The 27,088-nt window shown below is 56.2% G+C and overlaps 1 protein-coding gene across 10 annotated transcripts in view; it reads left to right on the top strand.

Moving 5' to 3' along the window:
* Nucleotides 1–1,008: 1,008 nt before the first annotated feature.
* KIF1A (kinesin family member 1A) overlaps nucleotides 1,009–27,088 on the top strand; it is a gene marked incomplete at both ends in the record, with an annotated part of 32,758 nt that continues 6,678 nt past the window's right edge. For 4 of the 10 annotated variants that reach the window (XM_080623287.1, XM_080623288.1, XM_080623289.1 and 1 more), the window contains 35 exons: nucleotides 1,009–1,114; nucleotides 5,836–5,912; nucleotides 6,007–6,186; nucleotides 6,681–6,746; nucleotides 6,945–7,123; nucleotides 7,471–7,582; nucleotides 7,931–8,008; nucleotides 8,327–8,392; nucleotides 8,660–8,677; nucleotides 9,023–9,098; nucleotides 9,213–9,291; nucleotides 9,566–9,708; nucleotides 11,574–11,707; nucleotides 12,224–12,303; nucleotides 12,626–12,701; nucleotides 14,861–14,940; nucleotides 15,229–15,335; nucleotides 15,960–16,043; nucleotides 16,152–16,332; nucleotides 16,415–16,487; nucleotides 16,750–16,843; nucleotides 16,974–17,122; nucleotides 17,279–17,457; nucleotides 17,547–17,684; nucleotides 21,999–22,117; nucleotides 22,198–22,283; nucleotides 22,630–22,768; nucleotides 22,939–23,107; nucleotides 23,450–23,540; nucleotides 23,965–24,083; nucleotides 24,264–24,319; nucleotides 24,750–24,858; nucleotides 24,980–25,046; nucleotides 25,139–25,223; nucleotides 25,801–25,906. In XM_080623287.1, the coding sequence (XP_080479413.1) occupies nucleotides 1,009–1,114; nucleotides 5,836–5,912; nucleotides 6,007–6,186; nucleotides 6,681–6,746; nucleotides 6,945–7,123; nucleotides 7,471–7,582; nucleotides 7,931–8,008; nucleotides 8,327–8,392; nucleotides 8,660–8,677; nucleotides 9,023–9,098; nucleotides 9,213–9,291; nucleotides 9,566–9,708; nucleotides 11,574–11,707; nucleotides 12,224–12,303; nucleotides 12,626–12,701; nucleotides 14,861–14,940; nucleotides 15,229–15,335; nucleotides 15,960–16,043; nucleotides 16,152–16,332; nucleotides 16,415–16,487; nucleotides 16,750–16,843; nucleotides 16,974–17,122; nucleotides 17,279–17,457; nucleotides 17,547–17,684; nucleotides 21,999–22,117; nucleotides 22,198–22,283; nucleotides 22,630–22,768; nucleotides 22,939–23,107; nucleotides 23,450–23,540; nucleotides 23,965–24,083; nucleotides 24,264–24,319; nucleotides 24,750–24,858; nucleotides 24,980–25,046; nucleotides 25,139–25,223; nucleotides 25,801–25,906 (3,701 nt within the window). Of the gene's footprint in view, nucleotides 1,115–5,835; nucleotides 5,913–6,006; nucleotides 6,187–6,680; nucleotides 6,747–6,944; nucleotides 7,124–7,470; nucleotides 7,583–7,930; nucleotides 8,009–8,326; nucleotides 8,393–8,659; nucleotides 8,678–9,022; nucleotides 9,099–9,212; nucleotides 9,292–9,565; nucleotides 9,709–10,116; nucleotides 10,144–11,498; nucleotides 11,708–12,223; nucleotides 12,304–12,625; nucleotides 12,702–14,860; nucleotides 14,941–15,228; nucleotides 15,336–15,959; nucleotides 16,044–16,151; nucleotides 16,333–16,414; nucleotides 16,488–16,749; nucleotides 16,844–16,973; nucleotides 17,123–17,278; nucleotides 17,458–17,546; nucleotides 17,685–18,534; nucleotides 18,793–21,998; nucleotides 22,118–22,197; nucleotides 22,284–22,629; nucleotides 22,769–22,938; nucleotides 23,108–23,449; nucleotides 23,541–23,964; nucleotides 24,084–24,263; nucleotides 24,320–24,749; nucleotides 24,859–24,979; nucleotides 25,047–25,138; nucleotides 25,224–25,800; nucleotides 25,907–27,088 lie in introns of all 10 variants that reach the window. The other 6 variants (XM_080623282.1, XM_080623283.1, XM_080623285.1 and 3 more) reach the window with 4 other exon arrangements.

A 27,088-nucleotide genomic window follows, 5' to 3' on the forward strand; every position in this document is an offset into this window, starting at 1 on the left:
CAGCATGGGGAGCAGGAGACAGGCAGGAAAGAGGGTGGATGTTAGAAGGCAGGAATGGATTTTGTCAGGGCTGATACTGAATGATACTGATACTGAACCAGTAGTCAAGGGAAGAACCCCAGCATTCTCTAGCCAAAGCTAGTGAGACTTAACTGAGGCTTGAGGAAGATGGGACCAGCTGCAGAGAAACTGGACACCAGTGCTGGAATGAGTGGCTGCCCTGGCAGATGTTAGAGGGTGGTCCATTTCAACTTACAAGGTTTGTGATTAATAATTTATTAGTAAAAGAGGTGGACAAATGATCACGAACTGGGAACTTCAGCTGAGTGTGATTGCCACTGGCTTGCTGGCTGGTGCTGCTCCTGCTGATGCCGCACATCTGCTTTTGCTAGGAGCTGAATGAGAGGCAAATATCAGCAGTTGTGTTCAACAAGCACCTCTTTTTTCAACATGAATGCCATCATTTGTCCGGCCCTTCACCCAGTCCTGCTGCCCATTCCAGGCTTTGCTGGGGCTGGAGCGGAGGCAGGAGGCTCAGGTGATGGGCAGGGCATTGCAGGCTTGCTTGCAGATGAAGGGCTACCTGCTCAGTGCCATTGGCACCCTGGGATAGAATAACTGTTCCGTGGGGGTTATGCTGATGCTAACGATGCCTATGTGGACCTACAGCCTGTTGTGGGCACCCACTGAGTGATGCTGCAGGGCTCTGATTGCTGCCCTGGGGTAAGGGCAGGAAGGGATGTCCCCTGGGACTGACCAGGTGATCCTCACCCAAGACATAAGGGGAAGGGAGGGAAGGCAAAACATGGGCAGATCAAGGGATGCAACAGAATGTCATCTTTCAAGCAGAGGCAACCCAGTGTCCCCTGGAGGTTTTGTCACGCAGGCATTTGTCTGAGACACACACGAGATGGGGACTGGGATGTGAGGTCTCCTAACTCCCATTTCTTGCCTCCTTGCAGGACAGCCGCTGCTTCCTGCTAGCAGGACCCACCTCTAGCCGGCACGATGGCGGGAGCATCTGTGAAGGTGGCAGTGCGTGTCCGGCCATTCAACTCCCGGGAGATGAGCCGGGAATCTAAATGCATTATCCAGATGTCAGGAAGCACCACCAGTGAGTGCCAGTGTTGGTAACAGAGGGGCTCGGGGAGGTTTTGGGTGCTGCCTGGGTAGGAGCATGTGTGGTCAGGCTGCAGCAGCAAGCATTGGGGTGCTGGATCTTTGGTGTGGATGCCTGGAGTCCTTTGGAAGAGGGAGTCTGGGGGGTGGGTCGCCATGTTTCCCACAGGGAAATGCAGTCCTGCTGTTAAAATGGCAGCATCGGAATCTACATGGCACTGAGCCCTTGTGTTTTGGTGATACTGAATGGGGCAGCATCCCCCAGCAGGTGACGGGGTAGGGGGAGAATCAGAAGAGCCTGGAAATGCTGGTGCATGGATGTGGGGCTGAGGATGCCCAGCCTGTGGTTGCTTGGCCAAGCGTGGAAGCGGTGCACCAGCCAGTGAGCGGCTCCTGACAGCACTGGCTCCCAGGTACCATGCACCACATTGTGCCGGGACCCGTCCCTGCTTCCGTGGGGAACCATGCAGCATGGAGGGGTGGGAGCAGGGTTTGCCGAGGGAATCGTGTGCTTGGGCAGGGGGAAATGTAGCACAGGAGCTTGGGACTTCTTGTCCAATCAGACGTCTGTCTGGCATTTGCCCCTCTTTAAATAACTGTAGAATCATAGAACAGTGTGAGTTAGAAGGGACCTTAAAGCTCATCCAGTTCCAACCCCCTGCCATGGGCTGGGACACCTTCCACTAGACCAGGTTGCTCCAGGCCCTGTCCGACCTGGCCTTGAACACTGCCAGGGATGGGGCAGCCACGGCTTCTCTGAGCAACCTGTGCCAGAGCCTCAGCACCCTCACAGGGAAAAATTTCTTCCTAGTATCTAATCTAAATCTACCATTTCTCAGCCCAAAGCCATTCCCCCTTGTTCTGTCAAGGGCCTTGTCCTGGCACTTGTAAAAAGCCCCTTGCCAGAATTCTTGTCAGCCCCTTTAGGCACTGGAAGCTGCTCTAAGGTCTCTGTGGAGCCTTCTCTTCTCCAGGCTGAACAAGCCCAGCTCTCTCAGTCTGACTCCATAGCAGAGCTGCTCCAGCCCTCGAAGCATCTTCATGGCCTCCCCTGGACACACTTGAGCAGCTCCACATCCCTCTTGTGTTGGGGTCTCAGAGCTGGACACAGGACTGTGGGGGGGATCTCAGACACTGGAGTAAAGGAGGAGAATGCCCTCCCTTGACCTGCTGGTCATGCTCCTTTTGATGCAGCCCAGCATATGGGCTGGATCTATGGGGTGGGGAAGGCAGCCTTCTCTTTCACTGTGGAAGCCACCAGATAGGGATAGAGCCTAAAATAACTCCCTGCCTGTCTGCCTAGGGCTTCCTGCCTCACAGACGGTGGTGGGCAAAACACTGGCGCCAGCCACCCCCACAGTGTGTGCCACTGGGTGCTGTGACACCCACAGTGAGAGAGAGGGAGAGGAGGGCACCCAAAGGTGCAGGGTGGCTCTGTGGTCCTGCTGGGTCCCCTGCTTACCCTGGACCTGTGGAGGAGGAATGAGGAGTTGTGGGTCCATAAGGTAGCATTTGCTGGTCTCTGGCATCCCGGGGCGGGACTCTCCCTGCCCTGTTATGCAGCGATGCTCTGTCTGCCCGTGATGCAGAGCTGCTCCCTTCATGGCAAGGAAGCCACTCCCGGTCAAGAGCGTTGGGCATCCCTCATCTCCGCCATGGCCATGTTTGCTCAGAGCAATCTGTGCGTGGCCGTCCTGCTCCACTGAGCCCCCCCAGGCGGTGCCCCTGGCCCTTCACCCCTGCTTGCACTGGGAGGGCTGGCAGGGCTGCAGGCAGGCGGAGGGGCAGCCCTCGGCCAGCCCTCTGCTGACGGCGAGGTTTTTCTGCATGAGTGGACACACCGTCGGCTAATCCCCTCGGCCTGGGGGCAGGCACCAGGGAGGCTCTGGTTCCTGCTCCTGCTGCTGGCTGGGGAAGGCAGGGGACGCGGTATCGCCGACTGCTCCTCTGCAGAGCGGGGCTGTCTCGGGCCCCCGGCTCCTTGCAGAGAAGCCAAAAATAAATATGTTTGCGTGGGGCGAGAACAAGTCTCCCCCTTCCCAGCGCTATTTTCGGAGACACCTGGGCATGCCAGGGCAGCGCGGGTTGTTCTTGTCCCTAATGCACTCAGCCCCGCGGGGGCCAAGAGGGGCTGGGCACCGGGGCAGGAAGGGGTCAGCCCTTCTCTGCTGTCCTGTTCCTCCGCGGACTTGCAGCTCCCACGCCTTGGCTTGCTGCACCGCGGCTGCCAACACTGCTGCTTTGTTGCCGTGGCGTCCCCGCCTCTGCACGGCGGCGGCGACCAGCCCAACCACCAGCATGCCCCCGGCCCGTCTCCTGGCAGCTCCCACCAGGACGGCGAGGAAGCGACCCTGGCTTCCATCCTGAGAGGCCATTAATATTCTCTAGCTGAAGCCACGAGTCTTGTGGGCTTTGAAATATAGCGATTATGTTCACTCCTGTGGGTCTCGGGTTTTATCCTGCTCGGTGCTTGCTCACTTTCTATCTCTGCCATGCCTCTTCAGGGTGAAGACAAGGGTCATCTCCAGATGTTTTTCCTCATCCTGCTCATGTCTGTATGTCTGCCTCAGTCCTGTCTCTGTGCCCTCCCTGCCTTTTTTAACCCCCATTGGCCAGAGCACGGACCTTTTGCATCAGCTTTGCAAAAAGCCCTGGGGTGATGCCTGGTCACAAGAGAGGGAAAAATCACCCATGACATCCAGCCATGGAGCAAGGGCAAATAAATTGGAATGAAAGTGGCATGGGGAGCATATTTCTGCTCAGGGACGGGAGACTGCTGCTCTTGGAGTGCTCCCTTCTTGCCTATGTCCCAGTCTTTACTCTGCCGGGCCAGCTGGATAGCTGCAGCTGGGATGCCCGGAGCTGCTCGGTGCCATCCCTGGTTGCTTCCCCTCCCCGTGCCCAGCATGAGCTGGCACTGGGATGTAGAACAGCTGCCTTGTGCTGCCCCATTCTGTCTGCTCCTGCTTTTGCCCTCGTTGGACTCATTTTTGGCCCTGGTGAGGGTCACTTCTGCAGGGCAGAGACAGACCCAGGCTGAGCACTGGGTGGCTGGGTACCATGGCAGAGGTGCCAGGGGAACCCCAGGAGCCACTGGAGTTGCTCCATCGGCTTCTTGCATGGCCTCTGCATCTGCTTTTCTTTGCAATGGCTGCTCACACATCTTCAACACACCAACCAGTCACTAACAGTGATGGGCAGCCCCCATGGCCTGGTGCCATTTCAGTCTGTATCTCAGCGGGGACTTCAAAGTCCCCAGCCCAAGAAAACTGAAGCACCTCTCCTATGAATACAGTCTGAGAGAATTGGGGGTATTCAGTCTGAAGAAGGCTCAGGGGCTTAGAGCAGCTTTACATTAAATACTAAGAAAAAGTTCTTCCCTGTGAGGTTGCTGAGGTTTTCTGTTGCCCAGAGAAGTTGTAGCTGCCCCATCCCTGGCAGTGTTCAAGGCCAGGTTGGATGGGGCTTTGAGGAGCCTGGGTCTAATGGAAGGTGTCCCTGCCCATGGCAGGGGGTTGGAGCTGGATGAGCTTTAAGATCCCTTTCAACACAAACCATTCTGTGAGTTGTAGCTGCAGGATGGGCAGTTGCTGTGCAGCTGTCACTTCCCAGCCCTTTCTCCTGGTTAATTAGTCCTGGATGCTGTAGTCATCTGGAGCATGAGTCACGCTGCCTCCAGTAGGCAGGGAACCAGTGCCGAGCCCCTCTTTGGTGCTGGGCTCGTGCCTACAGTGAGGGGCATCTGGGCAGCACCATGCTGCAGTTTCATGGTCAGGGCTGGATCCTGGGGCCACTTGGGAAGGTCTCAGCTTGAATCCCAAGGGCACAAGCCCTGCCTAAGTGCCAGGACCAGGCAGAGCAGGTTGGGGCTGTGATGGAGGGAGCTCCATCATCCTTGGTAATGTGCGGCATCCTTGTCCCCAGCAGTGTCAGGGAGCAGCTGGGGGCTGTGGGCACAGGAGCTGTGCTGTGCCGCAAGGTCATTTCAATGTTGCCTAACATGGCTGGTGGCTGGATCTCGTGATTACCCCGCTGATTTGGGTTTCTTCTGACGCATCTGTTGTTTCAGAAAAAACCCATCATAAATGCCCAGGGAGGGGGGGGAAAGGGAGGATGAGAAGTGATGCAGTCTCCAATTTCCATGGCAACGTCCTTTTCACCAGGGGATAGGAAAAAGCAGGCTCTTGTTTCCGCTGGCAGTGTAACACAAGGCATTAACCACTCTGCTGGGGCTGGGTACCCAAAAGAAAGAGCAGGGGAGGAGAGACAGGAGCTGGAGAGGGATTGGGGGAGCCCCGATGGGGCCATGGCTGCTCCCACCCCACAGTGCCAATGTGTGTGGCCTTGGGCATGACTCCCCCAGCCGTGGGGTGAAGGAAGGCTGCGATTCTCCCATGCTGGTGCTGGGCTCCCACAAGCAGGAAGGAGCCCAAAGGAAGGAACTGTTTCCCTCACACTGCCCAGCAGGATGTTTGGGCAAGGCTCTGCCTGGTTCTTTGGGCTGGTGTAGCCTTTGGGGCCATAGTGCCCACCTCCTCTGCCGTGACTGAGTCTGGGAGCTCTGGACACATCTTTGGAGCTGGATGTTCCCAAGTTCTGCTTTCTATGACTGCTTTAGACTGAATTCCACACCCTTCTCCTTTCACAAGTGGGATGCAGGTGGCAGGGTACCACGGGTGACTGGGTGGCCTCACATTCCCTTCTGTTTTCCCCTAGCTATCCTGAACCCGAAGCAGCCCAAAGAGACACCAAAAAGCTTCAGCTTTGACTATTCCTATTGGTCCCACACTACGGTAAGCATCAGGAGGCCTAAGCCAGGAGCACTGGGCTGGGGAGGGCAGGAGGACCTCCTTGCCAAATTTCTCCTTATCCCCCTCCTCTCTGCAGCCTGCAGATATCAACTATGCATCTCAGAAGCAAGTGTACCGGGACATTGGCGAGGAGATGTTGCAACATGCATTTGAAGGCTATAATGTCTGCATCTTTGCCTATGGGCAGACGGGTGCTGGAAAATCCTACACCATGATGGGGAAGCAGGAGAAGGACCAGCAAGGCATCATCCCCCAGGTCGCGCCTGGTGAAAAGCTACCTGTTACCCCGGCCACAGTGGGATGCCCAAACTGAAAGTGGACTGGGGGGGAAAGAGGGAAGTAGGATGGGACCAGAGCCAGGCTTTGCCAAAGTCTGATGCAACCCTGTTACAGCAGCAAGGTGCTTGATGGAGGCAGGGGGACAAGGAAGCATAATGCTGGACTTCTCTGAGACTGGATAAATTATGGTCTGGCCACACAAGGTGTTTGTGAGAAGCTGTAGTCCAAGTGCCAAGCCAGCAGTGGCTGTGTGTACCGAGAGCTGCCGCATGCTGGACAAGCAGGGTACCAGGAGGGGTCTGTGTATGCTGAGCCCCCCATATCAGTGGGGGGGAGGCCTGCCAGCTCCCCAAGAGCTGTCCCAGCACTCAGGGTCTCTGTTTTTTGGGGTGAGAAGGTATAAATCTCTGTGGGTTGAGTATCTGCATCCTTCTGATGGGGGGTTGAGCAGCCTGGTTCTTCTCTCTGCAGCTGTGTGAGGACCTCTTCTCCCGCATCAACGATACGACAAATGACAACATGTCCTACTCGGTGGAGGTAGGCACCCCATTGCCTACCTTTGTCTAGTCCAGCTTCAGCCTCCCACCCAGGCCTGCAAGCCATGGGGGTGTGCAGACCCCTCTTTAGGGGGTCCCATCTCTGGATGTGGGTTGAGTTGGCAGGGCCTCATTCTGCCTATGCGCTGAGCATCCGCATGCTGCCAGCCACTAGACTTGCCCATACCTTCTGCTGTAGGTGAGCTACATGGAGATATACTGCGAGCGTGTGAGGGACCTCCTGAACCCCAAGAACAAGGGGAACCTGCGAGTAAGGGAGCATCCCCTCATGGGCCCATATGTTGAGGACCTTTCCAAGCTGGCTGTGACCTCCTACAATGATATCCAGGACCTGATGGACTCTGGGAACAAGGCCCGGTAAGTTGGGGAATCAGGAGATGATCATGATTTGGAGAGCTTGCAGACATCTCCAGAAGGTCCTGCTTAACTTCCATGCTTTGCTGGTCTGGCTGCTCTGAGAGGGGCAGGCCCCTCCTGTCTGAGCATTGGGTACCTCCCACTTGTTTTCACCTTACCTCTTTCGTGCTTTCAAAATGCCCTGAAGCCAGCAGGAAAAAGCCTGGACTTCTGCATGCCTCCTCCCAGAGTCCTCTCCTGTCCTCCAGACTTGCCTTTCCTGTCCTGAAATGAGCCCTGGCCTCATCGCCAGCTGCTCCAGTGTCCCCTGCAGAGTGTCAAACTTTCCTGTCCTCCTCTCCCTGCAGCACGGTGGCTGCCACCAACATGAACGAGACCAGCAGCCGCTCCCATGCCGTGTTCAACATCATCTTCACGCAGAAGCGGCATGACGCCGAGACAGACATCACCACTGAGAAGGTGAGAGCAGAGCCTGGGGGAATCCATGCAAACCCAGGAAAGACTTTGTGTGCTATCAACAGCACTTGGGATAAGATGGTGCAGCCTGATAGAGGGTCAGAACAGGTTGGAGGTAAGTCCCAGACGTGCACTGGGCTCACAGTCTTTCAAGGGACTGGCCCCTGGACAGGATATTTGGCAGCTGGTGCCTTCCAGCTCTGCCTGCAAGGATGTTAGCTCTGCTCCTAGCCAAATCCTGGCAAGAATGACCCTGCAGAGCCCACCCTTACTTTCAGTGTCATCTGTCAAGGGGTCTTTGCTCCCTCCTCGGCTCTGTGCTGGGGCTGACAGCCTCATCTCTGCCTGCAGGTCAGCAAAATCAGCCTGGTAGACCTGGCAGGAAGCGAGCGCGCTGACTCCACTGGTGCGAAGGGCACAAGACTAAAGGTGAGAGCTTGCATGAGTTCCCATTCTGCTGGCAGGGATGCCGTGTCCAGTCCCCTCATCCTCAGCTGTGACATCTCCTTTCCTTGCCTGGTTCCTTGCCCACTACACTGCCAAAATCCTTGACAGGGTTTTGTTTGAAAGCTGCTCAGTGCTCTTGTATCAGGGTCCATGCGTCCCAGTTGGAAGGTGCTGGTCACCCAGTAAGAGCAGCTGCTCTCTGTCCACCCTGCACTGGGACTTCCCCCTTCCCCTGGTGCACTGGGCTTTAACACCATTCTGAAATTACATGAGCATCTGAGCTTTTCCTCTCTCCACCAGGAAGGAGCAAACATCAACAAGTCCTTGACCACGTTGGGGAAAGTCATCTCTGCCCTAGCTGAAATGGTAGGTAGCTGGAGTGTAGGAGAGCAGCAGCACCATGGGGAATGGGCTCAGCTTAGCAGGGATGGTCTAGTTCTGAGGGATTGATCATCCTGGTTCCAAGGGATGGGCAGATACATCCCAAGCTGTCCCCAGGGCTGGAACAAGCTGGGCTGGTGAGCAACCAGTCAGGAATCTGTGCCTTCTGCCCTCTGCCTGGGGCTGAGGAGCTGTGGTGGGTGCTGATGAGGGGAGCAGCCCACTGAAACAGTTTTTCTACTTTCTTTGCAGGATTCGGGGCCGAACAAGGTAGGTGCTATGGCTGGGCTGGGAAAAGGAGGGTTGGTTTTTGACACAGATGGGTAGTAGTGGGTCACGGTGATTTGGGTGTGAGGCTCTGCCTGGATCCAAGCCACACTTCTGGAGCCTGAGAGCCCTCAGCATGCTTATCACCCTGTGGCTCTAGGTACCCAGCATTAAAACCCAGCATTAGGCCTTCCTAATGACCTGTGGATCTGAGCAGAGCTGCCTAAGGTCATGGTGGCTGGGCAGAGCCGTCCTCCTCCATGTCCCCATGGTTGAGGAACGGTTGTCACCTTCCTTTGGAAGAAAGCAGGCAGTTTGACAGCTCTTCCCTCCACTCTCCATCCCCAGAACAAAAAGAAGAAGAAGACGGATTTCATCCCTTACCGGGACTCAGTGCTGACCTGGCTGCTGCGGGAGAACCTGGGTGAGGATGCGGGTGGGAGGTATGGGCTTGGAGGTGCGCACGCCTGCCAGGCGAAGGGTGATGCCTGGAGTGGGGACCAGCATCTTCCTGATGGCGGTGTATCTCTCTGGGCAGGGGGCAACTCCAGGACAGCCATGGTCGCTGCTCTCAGTCCTGCCGACATCAACTACGATGAGACCCTCAGCACTCTCAGGTAGGAAGAATTACCATTGTACCTTCACAGTGGTCAAGGGTAGGGGTGGTCTGTGAAACCCAGGCACTGCCACATGCTCTCCTCACCTCTGTGGCATCCCTGGCTGGTGAGTGGGGACCCGGCAACCTCAGGCAAGAGCCCAAAGGCTTGTCCTGGTGCTGGGATCCTCCAAAGGATCACATACATGCTGGAGGGGCTTGGCAGCACTCCTGCTTGCCCAGCAGATGGGGTTTGCCCTGCTTCTGCTGCTGCTCAGGGCTCTGCGCTTTCCTAGGTACGCTGACCGTGCAAAGCAGATCCGCTGCAATGCTGTCATTAATGAGGACCCCAACAACAAGCTCATCCGGGAGCTGAAGGATGAGGTGGCACGCCTGCGTGACCTTCTCTACGCCCAGGGCCTTGGAGACATCATTGACAGTAGGTGTCACCTGGTGCTCTCTGGCAGTGGCTCCAGGCAGCAGGCTGGAGTCTCCCCTGCCTGCAGGGCCAGCGTCCCTGCAGCTGCCCCACATCCTGATCTGCTGGCCACGTGGCAGCATCATGCTGCCCATGTGTGTCTGGGGTGCTTCTGGTGAGCCCCTGTGTGCACATTTGCAACCCCCATACCACTCCTGTAAGCAGGAAGAGCTGCTTTACACCAGCAGATCTCCCCTTCTCCCCTTCCCCCTCCTGTCTTCAGCATCCCATGCCAGGCAGAGGTTCACGGGGCTGTACCTGCCTGTGGCCACTCCTCCATGTGTTGTCAGGTATCCTACTGAGATGAACTCACTCTTGTTCTGTTCTCACTGTCTTACTCCTGCTCCCTGCCCTCTCTCTCTTTCTTAGCCCATCCTGCTGCAGGAGGATCCAAATGTGTGTATTCCCCATCACTGGTACTCTCTGTTGCTTCATAGCTTTTGGGAGGTGTAGGCTGCGCCTGGGGGCACCTATGCAGCATGGGGAAGGGCTCCCGTAGCCAGCCCCAGCTGATCATAGAATCAACTAGTTTGGAAAAGACCTTTAAGATCATCAAGTCCAACTGCTACTTGCCTGCAGGCTGGCTGTCTCCAGGGAGCAGGCAAAGCCGATGGTGGCAGAGTCATGGTTGGCATCTGGGCTGAGCACAGTGCTTGGACAGACCAGCGTCCTCCCCCTCTGCCGTGCTTAGGGCCTGATCCCCATGGGGACTCCTTCCTCCATACTGTCATGAGGATTTCTGTCGCTACTGCTGCTTCTGCTGGCACTGAGGCTCTTTGGGACTGGAGCCCAGCACAGTGTTTGAGTGGACTGGTAGGGTGCTCTCCTGATAGAGGGATGCGTGGTGATGGCCAGTAGGTTTTTGCCTGTGGATAAGCACTATTCCCCCATCCCACCCTGCGCCAGGCAGTGCAGCCAGACTACGGTGAGTCCGCTGAGGAGATGGCAACCTGCCCCCTCCCCTCCTGGCTCAGCTTCCCCAGACACAGGCTGATAGAGATGGCTGACCAAACTGCACCCAATAACCTGTGCCATGCCTGCCTCTGGTACAGCGTGCTGAGCCCCTGGAACTGGGGACTGGAGGAGCATCTCTTATATCTGGGTCCCTTTGCCACAGGGTCTGGTGACAGCTGATTACCACTGCCTGTAATGGGAGTATTACCACCTTGCTCTCATTTTGCTCTCTTTGGATGCCTGGCCAGGGTGATGCTTCAACATGCCAGGGGTTGGACTCTGCCAGGGAGGGGATCCCACAGCTTCTCCTGCTCCATCCCCTGGACCCTTTTGTAGGGCGGAAGGCCACCAACTTTCCTCTCCTTCCTTTCTCATTCTCTGCCCCCAAATCCAGCTAGTCTGGGGCAGCTGGACAAGGAAAATCATCTGTGCTGTGTTAGTTGGGGGAGGACAAGAGGGACAGTGGCACTCTTGGGAGGGAGGCTGATCATAGACCTGATGGCTGCAAGATCTGGTGCTGCAAAAAAGCATCCACATGAGTCTAGGGAGTCTCCAGGGCTGTTGTTGTGGGGGCTGCCTGGGCTGGGGGAGACATGCATATGCCCTTACCCTGCTGCTGCCTGCGCTGCTCTGCTGTTGCACGTGCCTTTTCCTTGTAATTCCTGGCTTTCTTCTCAATGCATCCAGCCACTTTTTTTTTTTTTTCCAACAGCTTTTCTTGTCTCTGTCTTTCTCTTTCTCTCTCTTTTCCTGTCCGTGTGTCTTTCCCTGGCCCATCCCTCCTTCCTCACCCTTAGATGTGTCCGACTTTGAGAACAATAATGATGCTAGAGGGACAGAGCTGAGTCACCGCCATGACAATCTCTCCACAGTGACCAATGCCATCGCTGGGATCAGCCCCTCTTCATCCCTGTCGGCCTTGTCCAGCCGTGCAGCCTCTGTCGCCAGCCTCCATGAGCGCATCATGTTTGCTCCAGGCAGCGAAGAGGCGATTGAAAGGCTCAAGGTAAGAGACTGGTGCCCAGCACTGTGGAGGCTTCAGCTCAATGCTCTTGCACTCAGGCTTGTGGAGGGAGCTTGGTATTTTCTGGAAACCCATTTGGGAACGTTTGTGGGAAGCAATGCTAGGGTGTGCTCTTGCAGTGCGGACAGACCCAGAGCTGCCCAGTGTTCTGGATTTCCAGATGGGAGAGGACTTGGCATGGTAGGGTGCTGCTGTCTTCCCTATGGGGTGACTGCTGCCTTTGCCCTGTGGGATGGGCACTCCTGGCTTGAGATGGGTATTCCTGGCTCAGCATGGCACAAGAGCAGACTGGCAGCAAGGGGATGGAGAAGCTGGTCTTCATTCCTCTTTGAGGATGGGGATGATGGAAAGATGTGGATGAATGTTGCTGTGGCTCATATAAACCAGCCTGAAACTTGGACCAGTGTCCCACTGCGGCAGGCTAGCCAGAGCCAGGCAGAGCAGGCAGGTGTGCTGCCTGGAGGATGTCCTAACCCCTGATAACTCTGTGCTTGCCAGGAAACCGAGAAGATCATTGCAGAGCTGAATGAGACATGGGAGGAGAAGCTGCGTAGGACAGAAGCAATCCGGATGGAAAGGTGGGTGGGTTGGACTGGGATGGGATTCCAAGGGATGGCATGGGATGGGGGTCCTCAGGCATCTCCCCTCCTCCCCTCTTGGGACACCTGGCAATTTGACTGTCCAGCTGTACCTGAGCACACCAGTGTCCACCACATTAGCCTGCACAGACATGGTCTGCTCTGAGAAACCCTCCTGAGACATTAAAAGAGCTGAAGCAAGCCCTACAGCTGTGATCTATGGAGCAATCCCATGAGCTCAGGTCCTGTCCTGAGCTTGTCTAGTGATGGCTACAGGGACTCATGGGGCTTTGACAGGCTCTTTTTTCCCTTGCTCCTTCAGGGAAGCGTTGCTTGCTGAAATGGGGGTGGCCATGAGGGAGGATGGAGGCACCTTGGGTGTTTTCTCTCCTAAGAAGGTAGGATCATCTTACTTTCTTCTTCCTGGCAAACAAGGGCTGATTTGTAACCCCACAGCTCCCTTCCAACCTGCCCTGTCACTGCTGGCCAGCCCCAAATATTTTAGTAGCTTTTCCTCTGAAACCTATGGAGGAAATCACAGTGTTGACTCTGCTGGGTACGAACATCATTAGAAACACATGGCTAAATGTACAGCCCTCATTGCCTGGATGTTGTGCCTGCTCAAGTGGGGCTTTGCTGTGTTGGACTTCAGTGTTAGCTTATAAAAATCCATACTTTGGGATATTTGAAATTGCTGCCCCTGAAACCAGCAAGTCCTCGTTGAGAAATGTAGGTGCAGAAATATTCTGTACTCTACTGCTTGTAGCATGCTGGAAGGTATTTTCTAAGCAAATACTGGCTGTGCCCCAAAGAGTTTGTGTACCAGTGAACCCTGCCAAGCACCAGTTACAGCACATTGCTACCCCTTGCTCGTCTGTGTGACCATCGCTTGGCCAAACACCTTAGTAGATGTGTGTGTTCCCAGCTGAGGTGGTGACACTCAGTGATGAAGGCTTCAGGACCTTCCCCTTTCCTGCCTTGGTGTGGCTTTCAGGACAAATCTCTACCCTCTTATCTTTGTTTCTCATTCTTGTTTCAGCTGCTGCTTGTCAGGACCCCAGACCTTTGCATAGAAAGCATGGGGGTTTATTCCCCAAAGCAAGTTAGTCTGGGAGGTGGGGCTTTGCTGTGGTGGTCTTGGTTCCTCCTTGCTTTTCTGCTGTCTGGGAGGTGGAAACTCCTCCGGCTGTTCCAGTGGCTGGCGAGGAAAGTTAGCATCGATAGCATGCAAAACCCCATTTCATTAAGGGCAAAGCAGGGCAGGACTTCATTGTCCTGCTCTATGCCACTGCTGGGGCGGTTATGTCTCCAAGGAGCCCAGTGGAAGGTAGAGCATCTGCCTTCTGCTAGCCAGCCTCTCCATTCTGGAAAAAAAACTGTAAGCTGAAGGAATCTCAGGCCCTGGGGCTGTGTGTCTCCCCAAGAGGGGCCTGAGGTTAAATGTTACAGCCAACTTAGTCCTGTCAGCCACCATGGAGAAGAGCCTGCATTTCCCTTGACCTCCAGTTCTTCTGCACTATTTGGAGTGAGTCTCTCCGATCAGCCAGGGTTTATAGCACTGTTGTGAGGGGGAAACCTCTCTCTGCATGCCAGGTGTTAGTGGGCTGATCAGATGTTCCTTACGGTCTCTTCGTATTTCTGGGAAACTCAGAACTTCACCTACTGATGCTCCCAGGACTTTGCCTGTTGCCTGAAGGTGCAATCCCAGCAGCTTGTGATGGGTGAGCCAAGCTAGCTGCAGCCAGAGAGGTCTGTGGTTGAAGGAAAAACCTTGCCGCCTTAGAGCAAAGTGGTTTGTGATCCAATGGAAGAAAGTGATGGAGGGAAGTGTTAGGAAGGAGAGCAGGGTGTGAAATTCAGCATGAAGATATGGCTTCAGGTCTCCACTACTTCTGGTTGAACTTCTGGTCTGGGACCTGCTCTTTCGGGTGCTTCATCAAAGGAGGAAAACAGGCACTTTTAGTTCCTCTCATCCTAAACCAACCGCTGCATAGAATCATAGAATAGGTAGGGTTGGAAAGGACCTTAAGATCATCTAGTTCCAACCCCCCTGCCATGGGCAGGGACACCTCACACTAAACCATACCACCCATTCATGGGACATGTCTCTGCTTCAGCCACACTGTCCGCAGCACAGCTGAGTGTTATAGTGAGGTAAGGGCCTGTGGACACAGAGTGCAGGCGAGCAGGGTCCTGCTGCAGGAGACACTAAGCCATATCAGCGGCTTCCCATGAGAATTGTTTGGCTCCATGCTGGGCCTGTTTGGAACATAAGTTTCCAAAGGCAGCTGGGAAGAGGGTGTCCAGGGCACAGCCCTTTGAGGGGGAAAGTAAGGAGGCATGTGGAGGCAGGTCATCCTCATCCCAGCTGCTTGGTTCACTTCAATTCCCTTAAAAAGTACCTGCCTGGGCATGTTGTCCTGGGGCTGCAGACAGCAGGAGAGCCCATACTAGGGGCAGCATGAGGTGCTGTTGAGTTCCCCCCTCCTTTGGGAGCATCCCTCAGCATCTGGATAGACAAGGCGTACCGGTGTGATTCCTTGTTTGTCTCTCCCAGACACCCCACTTGGTCAACTTGAATGAGGACCCGCTCATGTCTGAGTGTCTTCTCTACTACATCAAGGACGGGATAACAAGGTGAGGGCCAGGTCTCGTGGAGCAGTGGGAACCTAGCCTGCATCTTGGTGCCTGACTTGCTGGGTGGGCAGCAGGGTGACAGCTGTCCCCAGGCTGGGCACCATTCCTGGGCCATCTCCAAAGTGCCATAGCCACGTGGGAAAAATGTATTTGACTGTAATCTTGTTAGGGGTGTTGGTCCTGCTGTGCACCAAGGGCTGCTTCTGTCAATCCCAAGAATGGTTTTGGGAGCAGGCCCAGGGAGGTGCTGCTTCAAGGAAGAGTAAGACTTGGGTTTCTCCGGGGCAGGGTTGGCCGGGAAGATGCTGAGAAGAGGCAGGACATCGTTCTCAGCGGGCACTTCATTAAGGAAGAGCACTGCCTTTTCCGCAGTGACAACAAAACCAGTGGTGAAGGTATTCCTTGTCTGGAGGGGCTCCACCTCCCCACAGACCCCAATCCCTCTGCATGTCCCCAGAACCTGGCCACAGGCAGGGGTCCTGCCCTCCTCAGACTAGGGAGGCTATCCTGCGTAGCCATGGCCTCTCCATACTTCCAGAGTGAGCTGCAGCCCTCACCAAGCTGGGAGGGAAGCTCATGCAAGGCATGTGGAAGCTGCCATGGTAAGGCAAGCCAGGGAGATCAGAGTGGGACAGAAGAGCAGACCGTAGCAGAGAAGGAGCAGAGACCACACCACAACCAGCAGGAACCTGAGGGTGAAAGGGCTTTCAGAGACAAGCCTGGGGAGGCTGGAGATACGTGCTGGAGGCTCTGATCTCCTCTCACATCCAGTCTCCAGCTGCTTTTAGTCCTTGGGACTGCTCTGATTAACACAAGGTTGGCCAAGCCCTGTTGGTTGCCTGAGGTGTCATTGCTGCCAGTGGGTAGCCTGGTGTCCCCCTACTTCATGCCTGGGGTGCTGGCTGGGGCAGCTTTCCCTTTCTGAGCCTGCAGCAGCTGTGGAGCAGGGGATGCAGGATTTATCCCTCTACTTCCACCTTACCTTTTGTTCCTCTCTTCCGCTCTGGCTGTTTCTCCAGTAATAGTGACCCTGGAGCCCTGTGAAGGTGCTGACACTTACGTGAATGGCAAAAAGGTGACGGAGCCCAGCATCCTGCGCTCAGGTGGGTCCCCACAGCTGGCATGCCAGCACTGCTCTAACCCACCTTCCTCTGTCTCACAGGAGCCCTGCACTAAACCCATGCCCTTTCTCCCCGCGTGCATCCCTGTAGGAAACCGCATCATCATGGGGAAGAGCCATGTCTTCCGCTTCAACCACCCCGAGCAGGCTCGGCAGGAGCGGGAGCGGACCCCATGTGCCGAGACCCCAGCTGAGCCTGTAGACTGGGCTTTTGCCCAAAGAGAGCTGCTGGAGAAGCAGGGCATCGACATGAAGCAGGAGATGGAGCAGCGGTGAGGGCACAGGGGTTGCGGTAATGAGGAGTTGGGTATCCACCTCCAGGTTGGTCATCCTCTCCTTCCCCATTCCTTCCAGGCTCCAGGAACTGGAGGATCAGTACCGGAGGGAGCGGGAGGAGGCAAACTACCTTCTTGAGCAGCAAAGGCTGGTAGGTGGCCAGGACCTTGCTCCTTCTTAGGCTCTTCAGGCATGTCTGAATTCATGGAAGATGTTTGCAAGAGTTGGTTCTGAGTGTCCTAAAAATAAGGGCAAACCTGTTGTTCCTGGGGTTATCCCCATAAACACGGATCCAAAGAAGGAAGGACGCTGGGTTCCTCTGGAGCGGGGATCAGGGGGAGAAGCACTATGTGGCAGCATGGAGGGAGGTCACACCTTGTGGGTTGCATCATCCCTCTCCCTGCTTCCCCCAGGACTATGAGAGCAAATTGGAGGCTTTGCAGAAGCAGATGGACTCTAGGTATTACCCTGAGGCAAACGAGGAAGAAGAAGAACCTGAGGATGAAGGTGAGGGCTATGTGCCGCCACAGGGTTTTGATGCTTTCTGCAGAAGAGTGGACTGTGGGTCCCCTGGGCACCTCTGTGCCGATATGCTCCCTCCCAGTGGTGAGGTGACTGTCCCTCTGTGTCCCCACAGTGCAGTGGACGGAGCGGGAGTTTGAGCTGGCCCTCTGGGCCTTTAGGAAGTGGAAGTGGTACCAATTCACCTCCCTCCGTGACCTGCTCTGGGGCAATGCCATCTTCCTCAAGGAAGCCAATGCCATCAGTGTGGAGCTGAAGAAGAAGGTGGGTGCCTGGGGCTCCTCTCTGGCTTGCTGCAGCACCCATGGCAGAGGCCACAAGCATGGGCAGCCAGGGAAATGCTGAGGAAGAGCTTACTAGAGGCACATGGAGCTTGCTGTCCTCACAGGTGGCTCACTGCCTCCCTCTACCCCTCTTCAGGTCCAGTTCCAGTTTGTTCTCCTCACGGACACGTTGTACTCACCTCTCCCTCCTGACCTGCTGCCTCCTGATGCTGCCAAAGACCGAGAGAAGCGGCCATTCCCCCGGACCATTGTGGCCGTAGAGGTGCAGGACCAGAAGAATGGGGCAACGCATTACTGGACCCTGGAGAAGCTGAGGTGGGTGAATGATGCCCACACCAGGGAAGGCTTGGATGGCTTCAGCCCAGTTTCTCATTGCTGCCCACTGCATTCCCCTCTGCCTGCAGGCAACGCCTGGACCTGATGCGTGAAATGTATGACCGTGCAGCAGAAGTGCCTTCCAGTGTCATTGACGACTGTGACAACGTGGTGACTGGCGGAGATCCTTTCTATGACCGCTTCCCCTGGTTCAGGCTGGTGGGCAGGTGAGCACTTTGGCTCCTTGTTAAGCACAGCTGGGACCCGCAGGCAGCTCGCAGGAGGAAGTGCTGCCAGCATTCACCTCTCTGGGGCTGTGCAATGGAAGGATGTGTTGTCCCCACACAATGGTGGTTGGGGCCTGTACTGTCTATGATGGCTCTCCTCCGCGTTGGCTGCTGGGACCCCGAGGGACCTGCAAGCCCCTGACAATGCTCCTGCTGCCTGCCCTAACCCAGTGCTGTGAGACACGGGCTCTTGGCTTGCTGACAGCGGGAGGTGGGGGACTCGCAACTGTCCAGCAGGCCAAGAGCCTGTGTTGTTGTGACCTCTGCGAACATGAGCACGTGTTGGTGTCAAGCGTCTGTCTGTCTGGTATGTGCCGCGTGTCTCACTGCACCTCCCGCATGCTGGTTGGAAGGGTGACGTGCCAGCAACAAGGATGGGCTACCCCGGAGAGTGGGTCTGCCCTGGTGGGCAGTGGGAGCAAGAGGCTGAGCTGCATGCATGTGGAGAGATTCCCTTTGGTGGCAGGGGTGGCAGCGAGCCTCATGCCACACGCAGTCCCTGTGCTGCCTGTAAAGCCAGCAAGGGGAATCCCCACAGTTTGCACCAGTTCCTTGGCTCACTCTTTTCTCCACCCTTTATAGCTGACGGTGGTTGGTGGCTTCCTTTTGGAGACACACTGGATGGGCAGGTCTTCCTGACGTCCGTTGGTTTAAGCAGAAAAACCCACTCACCCCAAAACCTAACCAGGAGAAAAACAACCTAGAAAAAACCCCAAAATTCCTTTTCTTTCTCTCTCTGTTTGGAACAGCTGGTGTTAACCTGTCTTCTATCTTGTTGTACTAACCTTAGTTCAGATATCTCTGGCTGCAACAGCTCTCCTCTTTTCAACACATGCATGAGCGAGCGCATGGCTGATCTCACCCCCTCCCCTACCTTCTCGAACCCCGACTCCGACATCACCGAGCCTGCTGACGAGCAGCACCAGGGGCAGGAGGAGGAGGAGGAGGAGGCGGAGGACCTGGAGGAAGACATCTTTCCGGAGTGCCCACTGTGTGATGGCCGGGATCCGTTTTACGACCGCTCCCCCCTGTTCAGTTTAGTAGGAAGGTTGGTGAGGTTTTAGGAGAGCATGCCGGGAAGGAACTAGCTCTTTCGCGTGAGGGAACTGCTTTCGGACATGACTCCCACCTCCGGGGCGTGCTGGAGGCGCAGGGGGTGGCCAGCTGTCTGGGATTGCTGCCAAGCCTGGGGCACCCAGTGGGGCAACAAGTTGCCCACCGAGGTAGGGCTGTGACAAGCATTGAAGCAATAGGGGACAGCAGGAGGAGTTAGATAACATTAGCTCCACTGGAGACCCTTTAGGCAGGTCCCTCTGTGGGTGGCCCCCACGAAGGGAAGCTCTGCTGCATCCCTGGCACTGAAGCAGCCAGTGAAGCTTCATGGTGGTCTTGGTCTTGGGTACTTTTGTGGACCTGGCCCAGGGTGACTCCCTGTTGTGCTGCTGGCTGGGGACATACAGGCACTTCGAATCCATGCATGCCTCTGGCACCAGCTTGGGCATCCTGGCTGAGTTGGTCAGTGTGAACCCTCCCCCAGACATGAGGCTTGGATGTCCTCAGGTGGTTGAGGACAAAGCTGATGGATGAAAGGGGAGACCAGGGTGCAGGAGGGAGAGGAGGACTCTGAAAAGAGGTGTTTTCTCTCACTGCACGTACCCAATGCTTGGCTTGCGGCCGTCCATGCCAACTTGGCACAGGAGATGTTTAGGGAGGCCATGGGGACCTGGGTGCAGGCTCCAACTCTTCCTCAACTCCAGCCAAGAACAAGAGTTTTGAGTATTCATACCTGTTGGCCAGGAGACACCCATGAGCTCCATCGGTCTTGGCCTGGAGAAACTCACCAGCTACCAAATCCAGTCTAGATCTGCCTATCCCCAAGATGGGATGTGGTTGCTGCCAGCTCTGCTGCAGGGTTTACCCAAGGTGATGTGTCCTGAGAGCTCGTCCTGGAGCCTCTGACCCATGCAGGAGCAAGAGGGTCTCATGACAGTGAACCTCTCCCTGTTGGGGCTGCTCCAACTGGGGTGGAGCTGGAGCAGTGGAGCTCTCTTCCTTGGTGTGCTAAAGCCAGGCTCAACCCTGCCGGGCAGAGTATGAGCAGCGAGGTGAGGAGGAGTGGGACCAGTGCAGGCAGAGAGGGTGGAGGTGGGATAAGAGTCCTGCAGCCTCAGACCGAAAGAGCTGGGTTCTTCCCCTTTTTTTTAACTTTTTCCCTTATTTTAAAAAACAAAACAACCAACACATCAAAAAACCCCAAAACTCTTGGGGACACTTCAAAAAACAAACAAGGCCCTGTGGCAGCAGCCCCGCTCCGTGCCGGGGACACATTCCCTGGAGCTTGGCGCATTCCGACTTCTTTTGAGTCTGCCCTGGATTTGGCTCCCCATGCAGCAGCTCCGCCGGCCACATTTCTTGTGAAGTGTGCTTGGATTGGTTTATGATTGGATCCTTGTATTTGATTTTTTTCCCTTTCTTTCCTTTTTTTTTTTTTTTTCTTTAAGGTTTTTGGTTTGGTTTAGTTTGGTTTGGTTTGGTTTTGGTTTTTTTAGCTGCTGGCTCTGTCTCTCCAAAGCTTTAGCAAAAATTGGGGTTATTTCACTTTTGTCTTCCTTTGGAAAGGCTTTTCTTTGGTCTGAGCATGCCATCTTTGCACCTCACCAATCTTGTGGTTAGTGTCCCTGCCCTCCTTCCTCTAGTGACACACGTGTCCCCCTCCTCCTTCCCTCCCCCTCTTCCCTCCCTCTCTTTCCTCCCCCCTCCACCTCCTTGGCTTCAACACCAGGTGCCCTGCTATTTCAGGATGGTGGGTGCCCCCAGATCCATGCACTTTCGAGACCTTCCCATGACCACAGGGCCACACGGGAAGCCCTGGCCCACTCCAACCAGTTGTCCCTGGTGGCCTCAAAGACATGGAGTGAGATTGCCCCAGCAGGAGACAGTGATGGGGCATCAGCTTTGCTTCACAACTTGAATCCTTTGAGATGATTTGGGTGGAAAAAGCCTCAAGCAGCGGTTGATAGTCAATGGGATTCACCAGAGCAAGGGGGAACCTCCAGACTTTGGGGCTTGGGCTGCAAGTGTGGGGCTGAGGCCTCCTGCAAGAGCCCACTGGGCCACGTTTGGGTGCTGTTGGATGTCTGCAAAGATGTCTGCAAGGCAAGAAAGCACTGCCAGCTGCCTGGAGATGCAGAGAAGCAGAAGTGTCCTGGCTGGCCCCATGACACCTGAAGACACTGCATGTCAAGACGGTGGTGGGTGCCCTGGGGAAGGGTGCCAGGCACCCTGCACTCTCTTTTGCTGGGAAGAGTAGTTGGCACCTCTCTGCAGGGAGCTTGATGCCAAAGGCTGTGTAGGTGACTTGTCATAGCTGACAGCACGGCAGCTGCCATCACCAGAGTACCAGGAGCCAGTCGAACAGCAAGCCAGCTGGCAGGGAGGTTGAAGAAGGCAGCAAGAGGAGTCAAAAGACTTGAGAAACAGGGAGCTGCAGCCTGACAGGAGTTGTCAGCAGCAACACGGGGCAGCTGTCACATCATGTTGAACCCCAATGTGGCCCCTTGCCTGTGACGTGCTGGTGGGCAGCCTGGGATCCTGAAGCCATGCATGAGAAGGGATGCGGTCAGAGGGACACATGCCACCAATGCTGCCAGCCGTGCCGTGCGGCAGGGCAAAGCCACCAGCAGTCCCGCAACACTGCGGGCAGAGCAGGTTCTCTGGAGGCTTCTGGCCTCTGGCCAGGACCTCCTCCTCTCCTCTCCTTCGCACCTGCTGGTCTCTACCTTCCTCATCACCCTCCTTTCCCCTCCCTGCCTTGCCCCTGTCCCCCTCCATGGTGATTCCGCAGCTGCCCCCAAGTCATGTCGCAGCACCTCCTGCCCTAGTGCTCCAGCTCTCCACCACAGAGAAGGTCCTCTTCCCTCCCAGCTTCACGGTGGCACCAGCGCAGCCCCCCTCCCCTCCCCGCCCGCCACGGAGGTGACAGCCGGAGAGGTAGGCAAGGCCGGTCTGCTTCGTGGTGCTGCCCACGGCGCGCTGCCCGCTGCCTGCCCGCTGCCCGTTCCCGACCCTTCCCGGCTGGCCCTGGCTGCCTTCTCTTTAGTTTTGCTTTGCAGCGCCGCGGTTGCGCCATGAGCGGTGACCTGGGATCCCGGCCGGCGCCGGCCATGCCACTGCGCCTGGGCGCCCACAGGTGGGAGCAGTGACCGCTCTCCCCCCCCATGTTGTGTGTCCCTCCCCCCTTCCCCTCACTGGCAGGGCCTTCGTCTACCTGAGCAACCTCCTCTACCCTGTGCCCCTGGTCCACCGCGTGGCCATCGTCAGCGAGAAGGGCGAGGTGAAGGGTTTCCTGCGTGTGGCAGTCCAGGCCATCTCAGGTAGGAGGGGGAACCCCCAAACATGTGCCCCTCCCATCCCCCACACCCCCCATGCTGGCTCACCCCCGTCCCTCCTCCAGCGGATGAGGAAGCCCCTGACTATGGCTCCGGCGTGCGGCAGTCGGGGACGGCCAAGATATCCTTTGATGACCAGCACTTTGAGAAGGTATGGTGGCAGCTGGCTCTTGGTGGGTGCCTGAGTACCACAGACCCCTTGCCTGCCATGGCAGTGCTCCCTCATGGGGACGACCAGGCTCCTAGAGGTGCAGGCATCACCCTGCTCTTGACTGTGTCATAGGGCGGGTGCTCTGGGATGGGGGGGAAGAGCTGGAAGTACCCTGCTGCTCAGGGCAGTGATGGACAGTGCAAGCAGAACCACCCTGAAGACCACCAACATCCCTTAGCCCCACAGTGGAAGGTGTCTCTGACACTGGTAGGGGGTTTGGAACTGGATGATCTTTAAGGTCCTCTCCAACCCAAACCATTCTATGATTCTATGATTCCTGGTGCAGTTCCAGTCGGAGTCATGCCCAGCCGTGGGAATGTCTCGCTCGGGGACCTCCCAGGAGGAGCTGCGCATTGTCGAAGGCCAGGGGCAGGTCAGCGACGTGGGTCCCTCTGCTGATGAGGTCAACAACAATACCTGCACAGGTGAGGGGATGCTGACAAGTGGCTGGGGAGCAGCCCCCACTCCTGACACCCAGCCTCTTCTACTCACCTGAGCATCAAAAGCCCATTGCCCTAGTGCAGGGCTGCTGGCAGATGCTGGGGGGTGTGATGCCTCACCTTACTGAGGACTTACTGAGGACCGCTCCCTGCAGTGACACCAGAGGACCTTCTCCTGGACAGCCCAGAGAAGTCTGTGTCAGAAGGGCCACTGGAGGCCGCTCTGGACCACTTGAAGCTGGGCAGCATGTTCACATTCCGTGTGACAGTTTTGCAAGCCTCCAGCATCTCTGCAGAATATGCAGACATCTTCTGCCAGTTCAAGTGAGTTCCCTATGCCCCTTCAGCCCTACATCTCTCACTGTGCTCTGGTCATTGCCTTGGGCTGGTGATGAATGTAGAGGAGCCCCAGAACCCCCACCTCTGAGCCCTTCAGGGATGGAAGGCAAACCCAAGGGCTGCGGGTTGAGCCCATGCACATGTCTGGTACCTTTTCTGGTTTCTGGAGAAAGGCAGGCAGGGAGAGGCTCCCATCAGGTTTGGGGGATTCTGTGCCAGCCCAAGGTATTGGGGGGAACTCTTGTCCTAGTCGCTTCCTTCTGTCTCCTCCCTGCTCCAGCACATCCCTATCCCACAGCTCCTGAGTCGCTTTCGTTCCCTCTGCAGCTTCATCCATCGCCATGACGAGGCCTTTTCAACAGAGCCCTTGAAGAACACAGGACGGGGGCCGCCACTAGGCTTCTATCACGTCCAAAACGTGAGTACCTCTGCCCTGCCCATATCCCCTCACCCCTATGGCTGCTGTAGTCTCTGCAGGGCTGTTGTCTGGATCTTCTGCCTGGAGAAGATAGAGCTGCCTAGCTAAGCCAGCCTTAGACAAAGTGGATGTGTGGGGCAAAGAGCAAAAACCTACCACCCAAAAAGACTGGGATTTCACAACAGTGGTCTTCGGAACTGGATGATCTTTAAGGTCCCCTCCAACCCAAACCATTCTATGATTCCTGGTGCAGTTCCAGTCAGAGTCATGCCCAGCCATGGGCTCTTTGCAAGAGCATCACTGGGCCACAAGGAAGGGGGTGGGTGAGGGTTGCAGGGGATCAGACAGGCTTGCACCCCGTGCTGTCGCTGGCTGCATCCCTTTCCCAGCTGAACTGTGCTGTTGATGGCTCTTTGTCTTTTAGATTGCTGTGGAGGTGACCAAATCCTTCATTGAATACATCAAGAGCCAGCCTATTGTATTTGAAGTCTTTGGGCACTACCAGCAGCATCCCTTCCCGCCCCTCTGCAAGGATGTCCTGAGGTGGGTGCACCCTGGGCTGCTCCAGCCACTGGGTGCCACTAGGGCACCCGGTACACCTGGCTTCCTGGGGACCTGGAGAAGGGGGTTAGGTGGTGGGAGGTGGTGGGCCTGGGGTGTAGGTGAGATTGGCTGGTTCAGGGGTCCTTGTGGATGCTTTAACCGAGCCAGTTCTCTCTGCAGCCCACTGAGGCCATCCCGGCGCCACTTGCCCCGTGTGATGCCGCTCTCCAAACCAGGTAGGGGATTTGGCCTCCTGATTCTCTGCCCACCCATAGTCCCTGTGCTGGGTACAGTGTCCCCTTCCCCAAAGGAACCAGTTAGGACCCCAGAGCATTACAAAATGTACTGCGGACCTAAATGTACTACCACCAGAGACACCCTAAAGGCCTGGCGCCCATTCCTGCATCACCCAGATGATACAAATCCCCCTTCACACCTCCTGTGGAATCTCAGGGAGGAGGCTACCCACCCTGGATGGCTCAGCAAGGGGTCAGCAAAGTCCCTGGGATGGGGCTGTCCCCCTCTGTGCACTCCCTCCTGCCTTGCTGCCACCTCCATGTGTCTTCCTGTGGTCCCTGTCTGCTCTGCCCGTATCCTGCCTGCCATCAGACACTCCAGATGCCAGCAGCAAGTCACCCTTTAAGTTGTCTTTCCAACTTGCCATAGTGCCTGCAACGAAGCTGAGCACCATGACTCGGCCCAGCCCCGGCCCATGCCAGTGCAAGTATGACCTGATGGTCTTCTTTGAGATCTGTGAGCTGGAAGCCAATGGCGAGTAAGTCCTGCTGCAAAGGGGAGCGGGAAAGAGAGGGAGGCGGCACAGTGATTTGGTCAGTGCTTGGCACCTCTGCTCAGGCAGATGGGTTTCTGTGTCATGCCATAATCCTCTCTTCCAGCTACATCCCTGCTGTTGTGGACCACCGTGGAGGCATGCCATGCCATGGGACCTTCCTCCTCCATCAGGTACTCCATCCCTGAGATGCTGTTCTGGCTCTGATACCTGCTAGGAGCTTTGTTAACCCCTATCCCTTCTCTCTGGCCTTGGGGGGGCTCAGGGCATCCAGAGGAGGATCACTGTCACCTTGGTCCATGAAACAGGCAGCCTCATCCGCTGGAAGGAAGTGCGGGAGCTGGTTGTAGGTAAGCCAAGCTAGGTTGGATAGGCTGTGAGCAGCCCCCACCCCACCAAGCTCCCAAGCATCCTCTTGGTCTGTTTCTCACTCGTGTGCCCATGTGGAGCTCTGCACCTGCCTTGTCTCCTCTCCTGCCCCGCAGTAGCAAAGCTACCAGAAGGTGACACTGGGACATAGTGTGGACAGGGTGCCTTGGTCCTGGGTATCACATCCAAGAGCTGTATTAGGGCTTCTGGCACCAAGTGGGCAAGAACTGGGAGGCTGCTGTCTATAATGTGGGAGTTACTGGGGCGATGCAGACAGGTGGGCTGCCCGTGCCTCCCCTCATGGGGACCCTCACAGGGCCACTTCCTGTAACCTGAGAGGCATCCTGTAAGGGTGATGAGGCACTGGAATGGGTTGCCCAAGGAACCTGTGAATGCTCCGTCCCTGACGGTGTTCAAGGCCAGGTTGGACAGAGCCTAGGGTGACATGGTTTAATGTGAGGTGTCCCTGCCCATGGCAGGGGGTTTGGAACTAGATGATCTTAAGGTCCTTTCCAACACTAACTATTCTATGATTCTATCCCTGTGCTGCACTTGCAGGTCGGATCCGAAACACCCCAGAAGCAGATGAGTCTCTCATCGACCCCAACATCCTGTCCCTGAACATCCTCTCCTCTGGGTACATCCACCCCTCCCAGGATGACCGGTGAGTGCTGCTGCTTCTCTTGTTCTTCCTGCACTGTGGTGAGGGCTGGAAGGGGAGACATGGGGAGGCTCTCAGCCCCTCTGCAGGGTCCTGCTGACCTGTTGCTGCCTTGGAGGGGACTTTTCTGGAGCTGCAGAGGGTCTTGGGGTTCAGGGTTGCCAGACTCCTCCCTCCTTCTCCCCAAGGCCTCCCTGCACTAGGCTTTGGCATGAAAGGGAATTTGGGTGGTGATCCTGCTCTCTGTTGGTGGCTGTGGCTGCCTGGGACAGAGAGCTGGTTGGTACTGCTGCCAGGAGGATGTACCAACCCCATGGCTGGAGAGGACCTGCCATGAAGAGTTATTTGTCCCGTGTCCCAGCAAACTCACAGGAAAGGCCGTTTGGTGCCCATGGCAGGTCCCTGTCTTTGCGGGAGTGATGCAGGAAAGCCATCCCTTGTGGGCACTGGGGGATGGCTGGGTGACCTTGGCGATGCCTGTCCTGGGGGACTGTGTTCTCACTGTAGGTTTGGCAGAGGTGTGGGAGCAGCAGAGCCAGAGGGTTTTTATCTCTAAGATCTCTCTGGCTGGGTCCTGTGGTGGTGTGAGGAACCAGTGGGTGCAGAGGGCAGAACTCTTCTCTGAACCCGGGCTGCTGGCAAATCTCAGGAGGCTGGCAGGGGTCCCTGGCCAGAATGTGTGTGTGCAGGTAGCTGTGACAAGGATGGTCATTAACATCATTGGGAGCAGCAGGGACCGATCCTGGGCTGTGCATCTGGCGGTTTCCAGTGTAGGAGCATCCTGCTGGGGTGTGGGAACCACTTTTGCCCTTGTTTTCTTTGCGGTCACTGCTGCATCAAGGTGGCCTGTCCCAAGGCAGGGTGTTTTTGGGCTGGGATGATAGGGCTCTGGGCAGGAGGTGCCAGCATGCAGTGCTCCCAGAGCCGCTCCTGGACATGGTGGGTGACAGGCATGCAGTGCTTGGGCAGCAGAGCCACACCATAGGGTCAGATATTCGTGCAAGTGGTGGACCAAGAGACTTTGGCACAGCCATGGGGACAACAGCAAGGCCAGGTGGGGGATGGTTGAGCAAGGAGGGCCTGGCCAGGCAAAGCTGTGATGGTTTTTGCTGGGCTACTGGAAGCTGGGTGGCTGTGGCACCTGTGGCCTCCTGGGGCTGCCCTGTTTTATGTCAGCTCCTGATC

The sequence above is a fragment of the Psittacula echo genome (assembly GCF_963264785.1).
Source record: "Psittacula echo genome assembly, chromosome: 7".
NCBI lineage: Eukaryota > Metazoa > Chordata > Aves > Psittaciformes > Psittacidae > Psittacula > Psittacula echo.